Source organism: Acipenser ruthenus, chromosome 9, assembly GCF_902713425.1.
Source record: "Acipenser ruthenus chromosome 9, fAciRut3.2 maternal haplotype, whole genome shotgun sequence".
In the NCBI taxonomy this organism is placed as follows: Eukaryota; Metazoa; Chordata; class Actinopteri; order Acipenseriformes; family Acipenseridae; genus Acipenser; species Acipenser ruthenus.
The window spans coordinates 922,674-941,904 of record NC_081197.1 but is presented as its reverse complement, the minus strand read 5'-3'; the positions used below and the strand labels follow the sequence as shown (position 1 = coordinate 941,904).

The 19,231-nt window shown below is 42.8% G+C and overlaps 1 protein-coding gene across 2 annotated transcripts in view; it reads right to left on the bottom strand.

Annotated features, from left to right (window-relative positions):
• Nucleotides 1–18,390, bottom strand: part of LOC117407300 (UV radiation resistance-associated protein-like) — an 80,407-nt gene extending 62,017 nt beyond the window's left edge. Inside the window, exons 1-7 of one of the 2 annotated variants that reach the window (XM_059030627.1) lie at nucleotides 17,969–18,390; nucleotides 12,942–13,059; nucleotides 10,338–10,372; nucleotides 7,914–8,075; nucleotides 7,256–7,330; nucleotides 6,639–6,721; nucleotides 600–705 (exon numbers count right to left, since the gene is read on the bottom strand). In XM_059030627.1, the coding sequence (XP_058886610.1) occupies nucleotides 600–705; nucleotides 6,639–6,721; nucleotides 7,256–7,330; nucleotides 7,914–8,075; nucleotides 10,338–10,372; nucleotides 12,942–13,059; nucleotides 17,969–18,085 (696 nt within the window). In that variant the 5' untranslated portion in view covers nucleotides 18,086–18,390. The remainder of the gene's footprint in view (nucleotides 1–599; nucleotides 706–6,638; nucleotides 6,722–7,255; nucleotides 7,331–7,913; nucleotides 8,076–10,337; nucleotides 10,373–12,941; nucleotides 13,060–17,968) is intronic. The other variant, XM_059030628.1, reaches the window with a different exon arrangement.
• Nucleotides 18,391–19,231: the final 841 nt, after the last annotated feature.

The window sequence follows — 19,231 nt, the reverse complement described above, 5'->3', positions numbered from 1 at the left end:
TTATTACCCCCAGGGCACAAAACAATGAAATAAAAACACAACCAAGTTATGGCAAGTCTACTCATCCTACATTCATACCAGCTCTATTTTGATATCTAAAAAAAAGAAGAAATACAATTGTTCTTGTGTCAGATGGGATAAGCATTCAAAACCAGAACGTGCTGCAAATAACTCAAACTATTTAAAAAAGAAGACAGGTTGGAGCCTGCTTAAGAAGACAAGTCATTAGAATCACTAAAATTCCTTTTGAAGTGTAGGTTTACTATTAACACAATTCCAATAGCTGGGCTAATTTTTACAGCTGCCATACTGTCACTCTGAGAAAATCTAAAAAAATGTTTAATACAGTGTGTAAAAAAAAGTTCTGATTGTTGGTTACTGCTGTACATTGACTGCAAGAGGATGATGTTCACACCCCACCCCACACCAGTCAATACTATAGTGTAATTATACACACACACACACACACACACACACACACACACACACACACACAGGAGCACTTTTAAAAGGGCTAACGACTACCTGAGCCAGATTTCAACTGATGTCCCAGAGGCAAGGGAACCAGCCACTAATGAAAAGTTACCTGCTGTACTTACCAGCTCATTACTCGATGCTGTTAGCCTCAGCTTTTCTTCAATCTCTGTCCCAATCTTTTGAACCGTTGCTTGAGTCTGTTTTATCGCACGCTGGGCTGTGTGCAACCTGGGCAGATGAAAGAAATGGACTTTAAATCATCACGTTAGTAACATACATGCCCTGCCAAGGCTGGAAATACAAACTGACAGCCTTCAGGATCTTGAAAAAGTAGATCCCTGAACTAAATCCATCGCATCTCCATCCATACAGTGTGTCACATACAGTTACTGGATCCACCATTTACTGATATTATCAAGATAACTAGCAGAGTAAAAAATGAACATCTGTTTTTTTTTTTGCTTCTAGCACTACAAGAAAAATGCTAACAGATTACCCTTCTCATTATTTTGCCCTTGTCAATGTCATTTTTAATGGTGTATCACTTAGGGTCGCTGGCAACCAATATTTTAAATTAAGGGCATTGGGAATTTCAAAGTGGCCTGGTCTGGCTCATGCGATCCGCTAGTTATTAATTGAATTGTTCATTGATTTATTTGGGTTATAGAGACTGAATAAACTTTTTTAAATGCATACTTATACAAAAGGGTTCCACAAAAGCTACGGTTTCAAAGCTACCTCAGGTTATCATGATGCACCTACAGTAAGATAACACATCCCCAGTCCATCCACTGATGCATTTACAGTAAGGTAACACATCCCCAGTCCATCCACTGATGCATTTACAGTAAGGTAACACATCCTCAGTCCATCCACTGATGCATTTACAGTAAGGTACAACGTTATTACACACAGGTATTTAAACACAGCACCACAGTATTCAATGTGTATACTGGTTATATATTCCTGGAGTCCTTGCATACGCAACTGAAGGGGTTGCCTGTACCTTGAAATCGATCACATGAATTAATTATAAGAACCAGTGATAACCTCACAAGAATAATAATGGGCTACGAAACACAGTAGTGTGCAAAGAAAGAAAGAGCGTTTGAGAAGTAATTGCAGTGCAGTCTGTGTGGGCAATTGCACTAGAGTGTGTCCTGCCAAGAACACTGGTTTATATAAATGACTGAAAAAAAAAACAACACAGGAAAAGCTTAGAAACCATTCTACAACAATACAACCATGAAAACAATTTGAACCCAGAGGTTACAATTGAGAGCGACATGCAAAACACACTACTTCATATAGCATGAAAATATGAGCCCCCCCCCCCCCCCCCCACCCCACTCAATTTAAAATGAACATATTTTCTAATGGCTAGATAGTACACTGCTTGCATCATTGGATCTTGCAGACAGGAATAGCCCTTGTTTGTGGTTTTTTTTACCTTCCCTGGATCACACATTGCTCTACCCATTCGCCAACTGTCCTTTGCTGTGTTTTGCTGTAGGGATTATTTCCTCTCCTGATAAAGTGTGTATTCTCTCACATTTCTACAGAAGAGAGTCTTCCGCGTCTAAACCCAGGGGTAGCCACTCTGGATCTGGTTCCATTCCCCGTGCAATACTGCAGGTACAATTCATTCAATCACTGGACTAAGTGCTTCATTTGTTCAGTTTAAATGGATTAAAGGACAGGACTGGAACCAATGCAAGGTCTAGAAGTGCCACTGTTCCCCACCCTTTCATAAAGCAAATGAAAAACCCACATGCAAGAACTGGCCTTTCTGTGACACCTCTCTCCAAGGAGACCGGTTTCGTTACTGCTCGCTGAACTTCCATTGACTTGGCTTGGTTGATGGCCATCTGTTTAGGATCACTTTGCTCCTTGGACGTGTGGGGTTTCTTTTTAAAGTTTTGTTGCTTTCATTTTAGAAAACGCAATACATTGTTTACAGATGATAAAAGGTTCTTCATCTCCAAATTAAAATATTTACAGCAGGCATTTAAACAAACCCTTTATGAATGTACCGATGGGACTGCAGCAGGTGTTCACAGGAGAAGAAGCTCTCCGGTTGTGACATCAATCAGCTACTAGGAACCGGGCGAGTACACAGTCCAAATACAGACACAAACAGAGAGTGGGGAGCTGAGATCCAGCAGCTTCACCATACTGTATGGCAACACGTATCAAAAACACCTACAACCACAAGCAGCAACAAGCAGCAATCAGATACATTCTTCTAATGATTCATATCGCAGCAATCAGATACATTCTTCTAATGATTCATATCACATCATCCGTCACTTATTTCAATCAAACAAGATGGCAAGGGCCTGCTTACAGTTTCCTTTTCCAGACAAACGTTACCCAAGGACTAGCAGCAAAGAGCTTTCAAATCGCTGGAATATTTTTTAAGTCTGGAATGCCAGCACTAAAGACTGGATCACTGATCTTTAATTAGCGCTCTTCTAAACCATCAGCTACACCTCAGGTCATCATGATGTTTAACTGGTGGTGCTGCATGTAGACAGTATAGGAGCTTACATGAAGGGTGAGCACCTTCGCAAGGGAAGGCTGGGCAGTACTGTGGAGTTCAGTAGAGAAGCCTTTTGATCCAGGAAGAGCACCAAGACAATGAGCACCAGCTCTGCCTTCTCAGATAAGAGAAGAGGAGAGCAGACATGCACCTTCTATTGCTTTCACAAGGGGGAGTGCTGGAATCACCCTACGGTATCCCGCTTATCCGACCCACAAAGATATACAACAATGCTCACTAAAAAAAAATACTTTCTAATGAAACTGTTTCAACTTTTGAGATTTAGAATTTTTTCACCAAATGAATATGTATAAAGCAGAAGGAATATGGATGAACACCAATACACTTACTTGGCTCTGCAGTTTCTCCAACAGATTACACGTTTTGCTCGCCCAGTGTTAATTCTCATCTCATTACACACGCATGCTCAATTGAAATCGAGGGCTTTGACCACGCATGCTCAATTGAAATCGAGGGCTTTGACCACGCATGCTCAATTGAAATCGAGGGCTTTGACCACGCATGCTCAATTGAAATCGAGGGCTTTTTTTTTTTTTTTTTTTAAACCACCACTTGACAGGAATCTGCCTAAATTTGCTATGCACAGAAAGTAATACCTTTTAAATCTCTGTAGAATCACCTTTTAAAATGAACCATGTAAAAATCAAATGAACAGTATGAAAAATAACAGCGACTCTGTCAATACCTACAAGGGAATGTCAACACATTTCAGGGTCCACAAAGAGGTTCGGTACCTCAAGAAAATGGCATTAAGATATAAGATTGTGTCCATCACAAAAATATGTTTCTCCAACCCAGAACTGTGGCCTGAAATTCGTGATTGGAGTTTCATTACGCCCGTCAGCAGAACTTATTCAGGGGGATCCTAAGGAGATACTGGAAGAGTCTGTTTTGTGACTTCAAGTTAACACGGCCAATCATGACAGGGAGGGAACAGCAAAGCACCTTCAAAACTAGTTCAACATTTACAATGAGAATAAATAAAAGGCCAGTAATGAGCTCCGATCTCAGTGTAGGTCATCAGTTTCACGTGAGACAGACAGCCAGCGTTGACATGCGGTTAACGTAACGTACATCCCCAGGCATTGCTTTTTAGAAACCTTTTGTTTGTTAAAATAAAATAGCGTTTTACATTACAAAATAAACCACTGAAAAATGGTCTATTTCAATACAAAAAATAAGAGGTAAAGGGCATAGACATAAAACATAACTCATAAGTTAGCCATGAGCGATACCACACAACATGTGTTTGTATTGTACAGTGTATTTTCAGCGAACACATGCTTTATTCATGGATTTATTTATTGAAATGCTTTTAGGGTTCAGGTGAAAAGATAAAGCAAGCCATTTAACACACAGCAATTTCAATTTTTCATTTTTCAGAAAACATTGAATTTCTACTGGAACCCTGAGGCCAGGACTCATCCCTCTCCTGTGCCAGCTGTTTAAACTTCTCTCCTAATCCCATTCAGAAGAATATCCTGTGGCTGATTACTTCTTTACTGCTCCGACCACAGAGTGACAAGCTGCACTGACCGGAGCCGGGGCTCAAACGGGAGAATTGCAGGAAATGGCTCATAACCGTCACCGTGTTATTCAGCTTGAGATTCTTCAATGCGGAGAGCGAGTGACCTGAACTCCACACCACAACAAAACAATTCTGTTTTTACAAATGTCTGTCAAAATGAGTCAGGCGCCTTAACAGCAAATGAAAAAAAAAAATGAAGAGTCTTTTGAGTGTTTAGAAACTAGACAGCAAGATGGGCTACCAGAAAATATAGCTAAAAAAAATAAATAAAACCCACACACCACTCCCAATAAGTGTGCATTCCAGGAAAACAGCTGTGGTGCACCAATGCAGAGAGGAAGAGGGGACAGTTACCTGTTCAGGAGATAGCAAGGTATTTATTAAGCAAGTTAGTGGGCCGACTGTAAATGTTCCAATACTCTGGGGGTGCTTGATGTTGTCGCTTTCAGATTAGCATTCACCCTACTGTGCCAGTCTGTTCCTTCAGTGAATTCTCAAGACTGGATCAGTGTCCTAACGTGGGTCCAGCAGTCCGAGTTTGTGCAGCACAGAGGTTTTCATCAGTACAGGTGAACATGTTAAAACATATACAGCGCATTAACTCAGCCAAGGCTAAAGTCTTTATAAAAGCTTTCTACAGATTCTAGGATCTATCCAACAAGGCATTCAGAAGTTACAAGTGTTCACAGAAACATCCAAACAAGAAAACTCCTAAAAACGGCGTGTGGACTGCGCTGCAGCTCACACACACAATACTACATAAACACACACACACACATATATATTTTATATATATATATATATATATATTATATATATATATATATATATATATATATATATATATGTGTGTGTGTGTGTGTGTGTGTGTGTGTGTGTGTTTGTGTGTGTGTGCATAGAAGCTGCTGTAGAAGCAGACCTACATTCCTTCTACTTGCTAAAGCATCATCTTTAAAAAATGTACCATTTTAAATTGAATTAGAAAAACTGAAACCCTCCAAAACCATAATATATAAACAATGTTTTATTTCCTTCAGGCCAGAGATTTCCAATGCACACAGTATCTATCTGCCGGTCAGTAGTAACACAAGAGTTCATTTTACCCAAGCCAGCACTGCATTCTACTGTAAATTCATTTCATAGTCCTCTCAATGTCAACTGGCACGTCCTGGCTGATGAACACCTGAAGATTGTTATCAGAGCTCTGCAAGGCTCCCTCGCTGTTTCTCTGCTGTAAGAACGCTGTACTGCCAAGAACATGTTAGGCAAAGCAGTGGCAAGACAGGAAGCATGTGGATTAACAGATCACGAGAACGGATCAGGATCTGCTGCACACATTCCTGCTTCACATTACATTCGTACACTCACAACTGAAGAGCAGGTTTTGCTTGCATACCTTCTTATTCATTCTAAGTCAGAGCACAGGATAAAGAGTACGTTGTTCTGTTTTTTTTTTTGTTTTGTTTATTCAGTTTATTTTTCCACCCCTGCCAGCTGTCTAAGAAGTACACTGCTCCAAACAACTGAGTCATATTCAGAGACGTGTGGTTTAAAGCACTGGAAATCCCAATATGTGCATGTATTGAAATAATGACCAACACCCCACTAGAGATATTAGGAAGAGATCTACTGTACCAAACGCTTTTCTGACTTTAAAATACAAAACTGGGACAATGGCTCCCCCTTGTGGGGGAAATAAGCAAGACCATAGTGTGAAGAGTTGACCAGACTGACAGATCCAATAGTTGGTGAAGGAGAGAGCAAGTCCATGCGTCTCCCTCTTCTGTAGCACACACAGGTTGCCAGAGATAGGACTCAAACCCCATTCCAGTCCTCGCTACTCAATCAGCACCTTGCTTATACCGGCTCACTCATTAGGGGTTCGCTTATTTCCACTGACATGATCAACTCAAAGGAGAGAATCATTCGTTATTGTAAATCCTAGCTCCAACATAGTAGGGTTTGATCTGCGGTGCTGAAGCAAGGACACACAGGGCTTTTTCTGAGTTTGAATTCCAGTTTGTGAGCTGTCACCTCGCATGCTGCTGCCTGACCGAAGATCCATCTTACCTTAGCAAAGAGAACACGCTGTAGGTGTTCCTCACACAGCTCTGGTCCACCTGCAGTAAACTGCTCTTCCTTTCCGACTGATCCTTCAACAAACAAGCAAAGGTTATTCTTGCAGAATCCTTACTAAGTCTCGTTTCATTTGTTAAATGTTTAAACACTATCAGACTTGAAAAATATTGGCAATCTTTGTAACCAATAAAAACTCCATCATGGAGTGCTGTTACTCTATGATATAGGCAGGGATGGAAACAAGACTCCCATTGCACAGCAGTTTGATCCAGTCCTGGTTTTACTAGGAGTTTATTAAGACACACCTAAGCTTGGTACCTATACACTGCGGCTAATCAAGCTCACAGTAAAACCTGGTCTGGATGAAACTGCTATGCAATAGGAGTCTGTAGTACCATTCCTGTATAGATATTATACAACTAATGTTTGCAAGACTGCATAAACGTACAACAGTAAGTGAGCTAATGGACTTTAAATAAATATTGAATGTAAACTGTAATTCCCTTTCACAGTATGCCCTCTAACTTAACATTTGACAAAGGCTTAGGCAAAATATTACATTTAAAACTGCCAACTCTTTCTGTGGATACTGAACTGTTAACTCTTACCTTGTGATAAAAAGAGGCTCCATAGTAGCCGTCATTCAATCCAAATATTATTTCATTCGGGTTACGAGACCGGATCTGGGATTATAAAAAAATACACAGATAAGAGAAGGACTTTCATTTTGTGTTTTTCTGAATATGAAACTCATTATTATGAATTAATATATTAATATGAAGAGCACAGCATGGTCTATCCTGCCTCCACGCTATTCAACTTCAAATACTGGCAACAAGCCTTTAAGTTTGTGACATCCAAAGAATGTTATCTTTGTGTTGCATTGTACACACTAACAAAGAATGATATCTTTGTGTTGCATTTTATACACAAAGAATGCTTAACCCTTTCATGCATGGCAGTCTCATATGGGGACGGATACAATAAAACTCTTCTAGTCTTTATACAGGGGCATATGGGAGACGCAAAACGACATCCAATATTTCATGCATGGAAGGGTTCAACCTTAGTGCAATGCATACGGGGCATCGGTATCATCTCACAACAAGATCACACACACCGGGAGACTCAGGATTTTATTTATTTAACCCCCCCCCATATATCGCGTCAGCAACATCAAATTCTGGCACCAGTAGACAGGTTTCATTTTTTATACCCCTTAGCAAGCACAGATGAAGATGATTTCTCACATGACCCTCTCCTTACCTGCTGCCCCGTGTATCTCAGCCCATCCAGATTCACTTTCCATTCTATGAGCAGCTGGTACTGTTCCAGTCGCCCTCCCCAGATCCGCACCACAAAGCAGGACACAGACATGTCGAGCTGGTCTGGCAGCTCAGCAAAGTCTACACTCCTCCATGTGGGATTCTGGATTTGTATTAAAAAACAGATCAACACATATAGGAAGTGGTGATTAACAGCCTCACAATAACACATATTAGTAAAAGTAAAAACGTATTAGTATTATGTGCCAGACAGATACATAGGAGAGTTCCCATTAAGTGGATTCAAATACCCCACTATTTATAATCAGTTGTATATATTAATAGATACTGCTTATAACATCAGATCAGTTTCCTTTGCAAAAGGAATGGTGCAAGTCAAACAATAGCCGTTCCTGAACTCAGAGGAAACTCCCTTCCGAATCCAGGCTGAACCACTAATCCCAACAGCAAGTCTCTGAACTGGAAGAACACGATCACACGCTCACTGAGAAGAATGGAGAGATTGTGACATTCATTCATGGGAACTTTATCCATGGAACTGGCTCTAATGGGGCATTCCAGCAAGAGGATTCCTGGGTTCTAAGAATGTGAACTTCTAAACCAACAGCCAACACAAACCCCCCTGTAGCACCTACTGTGACTGCAGTGCGAGCACACTCCCACCCTACTGCAAGATGCATAAAGAGGGATCCCCTGAACAGCACACACAAACCCCCCTGTAGCACCTACTGTGACTGCAGTGCGTGCACACTCCCACCCTACTGCAAGATGCATAAAGAGGGATCCCCTGAACAGCACACACAAACCCCCCTGTAGCACCTACTGTGACTGCAGTGCGAGCACATTCCCACCCTACTGCAAGATGCATAAAGAGGTGTCCCCTGAACAGCCAACACAAACCCCCCTGTAGCACCTACTGTGACTGCAGTGCGAGCACATTCCCACCCTACTGCAAGATGCATAAAGAGGGATCCGCTGAACAGCACACACAAACCCCCCTGTAGCACCTACTGTGACTGCAGTGCGAGCACACTCCCACCCTACTGCAAGATGCATAAAGAGGCGTCCGCTGAACAGCCAACACAAACCCCCCTGTAGCACCTACTGTGACTGCAGTGCGAGCACACTCCCACCCTACTGCAAGATGCATAAAGAGGGATCCCCTGAACAGCACACACAAACCCCCCTGTAGCACCTACTGTGACTGCAGTGTGAGCACACTCCCACCCTACTGCAAGATGCATAAAGAGGGATCCGCTGAACAGCCAACACAAACCCCCCTGTAGCACCTACTGTGACTGCAGTGCGTGCACACTCCCACCCTACTGCAAGATGCATAAAGAGGGATCCGCTGAACAGCACACACAAACCCCCCTGTAGCACCTACTGTGACTGCAGTGCGAGCACACTCCCACCCTACTGCAAGATGCATAAAGAGGCGTCCGCTGAACAGCCAACACAAACCCCCCTGTAGCACCTACTGTGACTGCAGTGCGAGCACACTCCCACCCTACTGCAAGATGCATAAAGAGGCGTCCGCTGAACAGCCAACACAAACCCCCCTGTAGCACCTACTGTGACTGCAGTGCGAGCACACTCCCACCCTACTGCAAGATGCATAAAGAGGGATCCCCTGTTCATTACTGCACATGTACTTCTCATGCTAGAAGCAACAACAATGCAATTCTGCCCAGTACAGTCTGTAATATTGTTTTCCCACCAGGGAGGGTTTATTGACCACCTTGTTAACATCACTAGAGACATTACAATAATGTGGTTGTATTCAAGTGAATACCAGCAGTGCATGTGAAAGTGAAACCTCTAAATGAGGAATGTGCTGCACTGTATGCTGGACCCTTCCTGTTGTGAAGCATGTTACCTTGCGTGTAGAAACAGGACTTGAACAAAACAAAAGTAACCACGAGGTGGGGAGCTTTAAGCTTGCTCTTATTGTATTACTTGTATTGTAACACTTGAAATGTATTTGCTTACGATTGTAAGTCGCCCTGGATAAGGGCGTCTGCTAAGAAATAAATAATAATAATAAGAAGAAGAAGAAGAAGAAGAAGAAGGAAGGCGTTCATCAGCAGTTCCCCATTAATAACTCTGAAGACTGTCACTACCCAGTTATAGCACTGTACCCAAGCATTGGATGTTGCCAAGTTACTGCATCCTGGAGGACAGAGTTCAGCCTAAAGGTCTCAGTCTGGCCTTTGACCATGAGGGGGTCGCTGTAGCGCAGTGAGGCGAGCCTCCAGCCAAAATTAAACTGGAACCACTGAGCTCCTGAATAGCACTTCTATATTCTATTATGAAGCCATATATTCAAGAACGGGTCCTTTGAGTATAGCACGAATATTAAATACATATATACAGTGTATAACATGCTGAAGATCCCACTTACCAACGAGTCTCTTACAACTTCACTCTTGTAAAAGGCTGTAGACGGGGGAAAAAATGACAATACATCAGTATTTTGTTTAGTGCTTAATATGAAAGCAATGTAAAAAATGCATTCATGTTTTGAACAAACCAGTACAAGATATAGATCTTTATCTTGATGCAAAAGTTTCAAGCAAACTGGATTTACAATTGTGCAGGAAAAAAAAAGAAACTTTTTGAAACCCAAACTTTAAAAGAAAAACCATTCCTGCTGCCAGCTGTCTGGATACAGCAGGTAAGTGGGCTAAAAGTTCCAATTTTAGAAGAAAAGCCACCAGGGGCACACTGCACGTGGCGTGATCAATGTGGCGACAAGCTCGCTACTTGATTAAGTTGCTATATATAATGTAATTATCCTCATTTTGGTTTCTTCCTGCGTTTTGTTTCTTTATACTCATTCGGAGCACTCAAACATTTAAAAAAAAAAAAAAAATACAACACTACAGACCCGGGGTAGCTGAAGCCAGCCCTTCCACACCTGCTCTTTGTTTTTCAAACTCACCTCTGAATATCTGTGAGCCGTCACACAATTAAACTCCCAGCAGCTCACCTCTGAATATCTGTGAGCCGTCACACAATTAAACTCCCAGCAGCTTACCTCTGAATATCTGTGAGCTGTCACACAATTAAACTCCCAGCAGCTCACCTCTGAATATCTGTAAGCTGTCACACAATTAAACTCCCAGCAGCTCACCTCTGAATATCTGTGAGCTGTCACACAATTAAACTCCCAGCAGCTCACCTCTGAATATCTGTAAGCTGTCACACAATTAAACTCCCAGCAGCTCACCTCTGAATATCTGTGAGCCGTCACACAATTAAACTCCCAGCAGCTTACCTCTGAATATCTGTGAGCCGTCACACAATTAAACTCCCAGCAGCTTACCTCTGAATATCTGTGTGCCGTCACACAATTAAACTCCCAGCAGCTCACCTCTGAATATCTGTGAGCCGTCACACAATTAAACTCCCAGCAGCTCACCTCTGAATATCTGTGAGCCGTCACACAATTAAACTCCCAGCAGCTCACCTCTGAATATCTGTGTGCCGTCACACAATTAAACTCCCAGCAGCTCACCTCTGAATATCTGTGTGCCGTCACACAATTAAACTCCCAGCAGCTCACCTCTGAATATCTGTGTGCCGTCACACAATTAAACTCCCAGCAGCTCACCTCTGAATATCTGTGAGCCGTCACACAATTAAACTCCCAGCAGCTTACCTCTGAATATCTGTGAGCCGTCACACAATTAAACTCCCAGCAGCTTACCTCTGAATATCTGTGAGCCGTCACACAATTAAACTCCCAGCAGCTCACCTCTGAATATCTGTGTGCCGTCACACAATTAAACTCCCAGCAGCTTACCTCTGAATATCTGTGAGCCGTCACACAATTAAACTCCCAGCAGCTTACCTCTGAATATCTGTGAGCCGTCACACAATTAAACTCCCAGCAGCTTACCTCTGAATATCTGTGAGCCGTCACACAATTAAACTCCCAGCAGCTCACCTCTGAATATCTGTGTGCCGTCACACAATTAAACTCCCAGCAGCTTACCTCTGAATATCTGTGAGCCGTCACACAATTAAACTCCCAGCAGCTTACCTCTGAATATCTGTGAGCCGTCACACAATTAAACTCCCAGCAGCTTACCTCTGAATATCTGTGAGCCGTCACACAATTAAACTCCCAGCAGCTTACCTCTGAATATCTGTGTGCCGTCACACAATTAAACTCCCAGCAGCTTACCTCTGAATATCTGTGTGCCGTCACACAATTAAACTCCCAGCAGCTTACCTCTGAATATCTGTGAGCCGTCACACAATTAAACTCCCAGCAGCTCACCTCTGAATATCTGTGTGCCGTCACACAATTAAACTCCCAGCAGCTCACCTCTGAATATCTGTGTGCCGTCACACAATTAAACTCCCAGCAGCTCACCTCTGAATATCTGTGAGCCGTCACACAATTAAACTCCCAGCAGCTCACCTCTGAATATCTGTGTGCCGTCACACAATTAAACTCCCAGCAGCTCACCTCTGAATATCTGTGTGCCGTCACACAATTAAACTCCCAGCAGCTCACCTCTGAATATCTGTGTGCCGTCACACAATTAAACTCCCAGCAGCTCACCTCTGAATATCTGTGAGCCGTCACACAATTAAACTCCCAGCAGCTCACCTCTGAATATCTGTGTGCCGTCACACAATTAAACTCCCAGCAGCTCACCTCTGAATATCTGTGTGCCGTCACACAATTAAACTCCCAGCAGCTCACCTCTGAATATCTGTGTGCCGTCACACAATTAAACTCCCAGCAGCTCACCTCTGAATATCTGTGTGCCGTCACACAATTAAACTCCCAGCAGCTCACCTCTGAATATCTGTGAGCCGTCACACAATTAAACTCCCAGCAGCTCACCTCTGAATATCTGTGTGCCGTCACACAATTAAACTCCCAGCAGCTCACCTCTGAATATCTGTGTGCCGTCACACAATTAAACTCCCAGCAGCTCACCTCTGAATATCTGTGTGCCGTCACACAATTAAACTCCCAGCAGCTTACCTCTGAATATCTGTGTGCCGTCACACAAGTGCAGTGTAAAGCGTGTGTCCAAGAGCGGAGAGCCATTCTTGTTAACAATATTCCGGGCTGCAATGCTTCGAAGGTGACGCAGGCGTCGCTGTGAAACAAAACAGACACAGAAACACACGTGAAAGTCAACTTCGAAGACGGACTTGCAAAGCGTTGCGGCTTATGGGACTGCTGGGCCTGGGGCGGTTAGTCCAGTTCTGAAACCCAAATCCTACCTCAGTCAAACAATCAGTTTCACAAGCAGTGCTGGTCAAAGCAGAGCTTTTTGGAAGTTTACCAAGCTGAAAATCAAGCAGGACTACTCGATTCAAAATAAATAAATGAAATAAATAAATAAATAAAATAAAGTGTGTCCAAATAATGATGCCGAGGCCTACTACAAAACGTGTTGGGACTTGGCCCCAGCTTGTATGCTTGTACATATCAGAGCACTGGAGGGAGTCTAGTACATGCATCTGGTCATTCACTGTACAGTACGTTTCTGGCTTACAATAAGTTATCACTGAACGTTTGCCAAAATATAAGTAGGTATGTTTAAATAAAATTGTATTATGGTTCAATAAGGGATTCAACGAAAGGCTACTGCCCAGCAGCTGGAGTCATTGTAGGTTTTAATGCACGCCACTTCATTGCATGTTACTCTGGCTTATAATAAAATGGATCAAACTGCCGTGCAATAGGAGTCTTGCTGTATTTCCCTCCCAGAACACGTACAATGGTTCGCAGTAAACAGATACAGTGCTATTTTAGTCGGGATCATAACCTTCTTATGAAAAAAAATAACATTCCAAAAACAAAAAATATATTGCACCGAGGCACAGAGTACTGGAGGATCAAATGAACTAAAATGCTGTTCTTGACCTGTGTAACAATGCTGAAACTGACACAAGCATTTCAGAGTGTCCGATGTCACTGTTAGGGTTTATGCTTTATTTGCAGAGAGAATGCTCCACTGAACCTGTGTCAGCATGTACAGTGCTGCCCTGTGCCTCTCCAATATACTGCACACAGTTATCCCTTGATAACAATACATTGTGCCCCTTGTACAGCATGCTCTGCACTTTCAGCCACATGTTTACTTTGCCCATGTATTTCCCCAAAGTGTGCAAGGACAGTTCTCGCTCCACATGTGACCTGAGCTAACAGCAGGCAGCAGTTATTTCAGCTAGTGCACGGTACTTATTTCAGGTTCCTTCCACTTTGGGTCCAGTATCTGCTGGAAACACAACATGTATTCAGCTAGTTCGAGTAAAGCATGCATTGTTCTTTCACTGCTGGCCTTGCCTGGAAATGCTGCTCTACTTGAACAGCTGTTTACAGTAAACCAGCAGTGAAAGATTGAACCAGGAAATACTACATAACTTCAGGCACTTGGAAATTCCTCCAGTCTAACCTCAGCAGAACAGCTTCATTCAGCCGAATGAAGCACAAAGCCAAGTCATGGGATTCTCCACAGTGAAGCCCTTTCTACATATCACATGTGTGCTGCTTCAGGATCACCGAGTCGTTTAGTAGAGACCAAGCCCAAGTCTGCATCACAAATCCTTGCACTTGCCATCCTGCACAAGACGTTTCTGAAAGTCTTTGGTATTTCTTATGAAGAGTCAAGACAAACATAAAATCATGTCCTTTATAATTTATATATATATTTTTTAATAATCAGTTTTGCTGATTTTGGAGGAGGGTGTGACAGCATATCAACCCACACATACGTTTACAGTCCAGGCTTCGTTTCTGGCAGGAGTTGTTCCCTCCCCATTAGCACAATCACTGCAATTAAAGTCTAAATGAGCTTTCTTGTTAATCCCCTTCCCCCTGCTCCCCCAACTGTTTCTGCAGACCGCGCAGTAGTACATTATCAAAGTGATAAATAAAAACTCAATTTCCGCTTGCAAAGGCACAGAGATGCATGTTTCTGTTCACTGAACCACAGCAATGTCAATGACAGGAACACATTGGGCTGTATAAAGCAGGTGAAAGTAAATGTACCCTATTCACTACAGGCATGCACATGCATTATAGTCCTACTGTGCTTTAAAGGCATGCAAATGTTTCATGAAAATGGCTCCTTGTACTTAATCTACAGTGAATCTTAATGGAAGCATTCTTCTGAAGTCACTTGATGCAACCAGTGGGCAGCATGTTCTCTCTGCAAGATCATCTAATGAAATAATTGTGACCGTTGTGCAAGCATTTAAATGCTACACTTCCTGTGTTTACCAGTTCGAGATCATTTTGAGAGGTTTGCTGCAAACCAGGGGGAGCAGCTGTTTACACACACTCAACCCTCCTGGGATACCATCGCCTGGAAAGAAAGTGAAATGTAATCACATGATAATCACTTCTGAGCGTACAGTAGAACAGCCTGCAAAAACCATTCATGCTACAGCAAGTGGTCATTTTAAAGTTTATAGAGACAGGGGCCCATACTGAAAGTACACCAAAGTGTTCAGACACCTCCGAATACAGAATAAAACCCCATCATTAAACTGTATGGGTAAATAAGGGATCCGAGCAGACACGTGGATTTGTGTACATGCAATCGGAACGTGCCAGGTGACCAATGGTGGATGCAGGGGATTGTGACATCATCACATCTGCATGCAACAGAGACTCTGTATAAAACCCTGCCCCTGATTTCACAGCAGCAGAAAACACAAGCATGTCAAATGAGTGGATGCCTGCGCCGATAACGCAGAGACAACAGAAACTCTGTTTTCAATGGAAAACCAGATTTCTTCGTTAATGTTTAGAACCAGCCTGCAGCACAAGGCTTCTTACAGTACATCGTTATGATGGGCTAACCCAATGGCACGTTGAGCCACGTTGTTTCTTTGTGCAGACGATGGTTAGAGTAGTGCTCTTCTCGTTGGGTACCAGATCAAACACATTTCCTTTCTGACCCAGTTATGCTGCAGTGCAGTATGTGCACATGCAGGGACAATGCTTTAGATCCACTGCCACCCTTTATATCACTTACTAACACGCCAGTATAATAAATTACACGCCAGAGCCAGACACCTTGCTGGCGTTCGTTCATATTAAACATACAGTACAATTATACTGCATTCTCCTGTAGGTTAGCTCTCACTGCATTCGCCAAGCACATTTTTTAATGTACTTTTAACTGTGGAGACAGCCCTTGCAAGTGAAGTCTGCTTACCGTCATGTCACTTGTCAGTTACAGCAGTCAGTCGGGTCACTTCAGTCAGTTACAGCAGTCAGTCGTGTCACTTCAGTCAGTTACAGCAGTCAGTTACAGCAGTCAGTCGGGTCACTTCAGTCAGTTACAGCAGTCAGTCGGGTCACTTCAGTCAGTCGGGTCACTTCAGTCAGTTACAGCAGTCAGTCGGGTCACTTCAGTCAGTTACAGCAGTCAGTCAGGTCACTTCAGTCAGTTACAGCAGTCAGTCGGGTCACTTCAGTCAGTTACAGCAGTCAGTCGGGTCACTTCAGTCAGTTACAGCAGTCAGTCGCGTCACTTCAGTCGGTTACAGCAGTTAGTCAGGTCACTTCAGTCAGTTACAGCAGTCAGTCGGGTCACTTCAGTCGGTTACAGCAGTCAGTCGTGTCACTTCAGTTAGTTACAGCACCTGCAGCAGTCAGGGATGGAAATAAGACTCCTATTGCATAGCAGCTTCATCCATTCCAGGTTTTACTACGAGCTTGATTAGCCACAGCATATTCAGTACTGTAGGTACAGTAACAAGCTCAGGTGTGTCTTAAGCACATAGTGAAACTAGGAATGGATCAAACTGCTATGCAATGGGAGTCTTATTTCCATCCCTACATGCAGTAATACAATGTTCAGAACAAACAAAGGTGATCTCTTTGGTGTACTGATAAGATTTTCAAGCATTTGTTTTGGTCAGACTATTAAGCTTAGACTGATGACACAGTAAATGACTTGTCAGGACTGGATCTGGTAAAACACATGAACACCCTTCTGCAGGAGTAACGTTTCTCAGGTCATTTTACATTTTGCAACCCATACTGCATGCTTGCACTGTAATTTCCAAGAACTCTGACTTCCACGAATTCTCATCTCCAACCAAGCTCACCAACACATTTCTTAGCAATAGGAATAACTTCCTTTTTTTTTTTTTACACAAACACACACACACACACACACACACACATTATATATATATATACACACACACACCCCTTAGTTTCTATTTACTATGTCCTCAATAGTTCTGACGTATAGCACTTAAGAACACGACCATGTCCCAAAGTAAGTTTTAACTGAAGACACACACACACACCGCTTTAAACCTGCTTGCCACTGTATTCACGGTACGTCTCTAACTCTAACCCCCAACAGCACGTCAGTGCACATACCGGCTGCAACACATCTCAGCTACGTTAGGATACAGGAAGAAAACAGACATGAAAAAGGAGGACTTTAATCCTACATGTTCGTTTACAGGAAACAACAGCTTGTACAGTGTTGACAGATTCAACACATTCAATCGGAACAAACCCAGATCGTTTTCCATATGCTACACTACGGCACGGTTGAATACTCATTGTAACTCCCAATCGACGCCACGGGCTTGCAGTGCGGTACTTTGTGCGCTTCACTTCCTGAGACATTAGAAAGGTCCAGGCAGAAAACAAAAAAACAAAACAACACAGGATACGGTTTTAAATCACAAAACAGTGTCGACACAACTCTTCCCTTCCCCGGGGGAGGGCAGGGAGGGAGGAAGCGGCTTGATAACAACGCCGCTGCAAACTGTCCTTTCATGAGTAATAGGACGGCATGTGTGGATGATTTGTGTCTTTAATGGATGTTGTGCGGTTTGCCTGGCTCTCTCTACACATACCTGTACTGGACATATGCTGGTAGCAATAGCATGTTAAGGCCCCTTGCATGCTAAAAACACACACACACAATAATAACATACAGGAAAAGCAAAGCGCCGTGAACTCGGCTTTTTGTACATCATTAAATGGAAAGCAGATCATCCAGCGCCGGTTGACCAACGTACTTGCTGAGACAGGAGGTCGACGTGCAGGGCCCTGCTGGAAGGCACCGCTACCCCGGTGTTGGAGAGATGGACAGCGGCGACAGAAACAACTGCATCCCGGCCGGGTGTGGAGCTCATTCTCCTTTCGGGTCTTCGGGCTTCCGCTTCATTCAAATCAACTACGCATCACTCCGCAGATTTAACCATGATTTAAATAAAAATAACACAACTGGTGACGTAAAAATAAAAAAAAGATAATCCTGTATACTGTTTGATTTTAGCAGCTTAATAACAGAAAGCTGTTCAACCTGTCGGCATATCGAAATAAACACAGAGGCGGTGATATGTTTTCACTCAGGAAACCATCACAGTCCTCCTCTCCCCCTGCGTTCAGCGTCAAAGTCTGTATCGACTTGCTGATTGGTTCGGAGCGATTTCAATCTTTCAGGGAGGCCGGATTTTAAAGATTAGCTCCTCGTTATTGGTTAAGCATTCACCAGCAATATGAAATGGGCGTGGTGAATGGTACAGGTTTGTTGGTACGGTCCTGCTGTAAGAGTGCTGTCAGTATAATACATGATGGATGGACCAGAAACCAAAGTGGTTCCGGCAGCTTTGATTTGCTGCAGAAGTGGACGTGCTGTTAGCTAAAAAAAAAAAACAACAACAAAACACACCACTTCACGTCGACTTCAGGTATCCGTGTTTTGTGTTCGGTTTCTTTGGGATTAAAGATAAACCTCGTAATTTAGATCGTTAAGAAAGTAATCGCTGCAGATTAAAAGTGTAAAGTTTACTTGGTAACCCGTTGTGCACCAATGCAAATGCGTACCGTTTGTACATTTCTAACAGGAAAAGCATTGTTCATATAGGCAGCGAGGGTGCTCACGCTTGCAAGGTCAAGCATCTTATTGGCTGTGATCCGTACCTGTCTAAGCTCCCGATTTTCTGTTGAGTCTCAAGGTCTCTGGGATCAGTCGGCGATCCGCGGGTAACTGAGCTTATTATCGCTGACCATAATTAAATTAAATACCAGTCCCCATAGTTCACGTAAGACATCCCTGCAGGCGCTAACATTGGCTGCTTCAATGTTATATATATATATATATATATATATATATATATATATATATATATATATATATATATATATATATATATATCACAAAGCGCTTTACAGAGGTAGGCTGTGCATTATATGCAGAGTCACTTACAATAGGACACTGATTTAACATCTTTTATACGCTTGATTTTCATTCAGCTAGTTGGAGATGCAGATTTGCA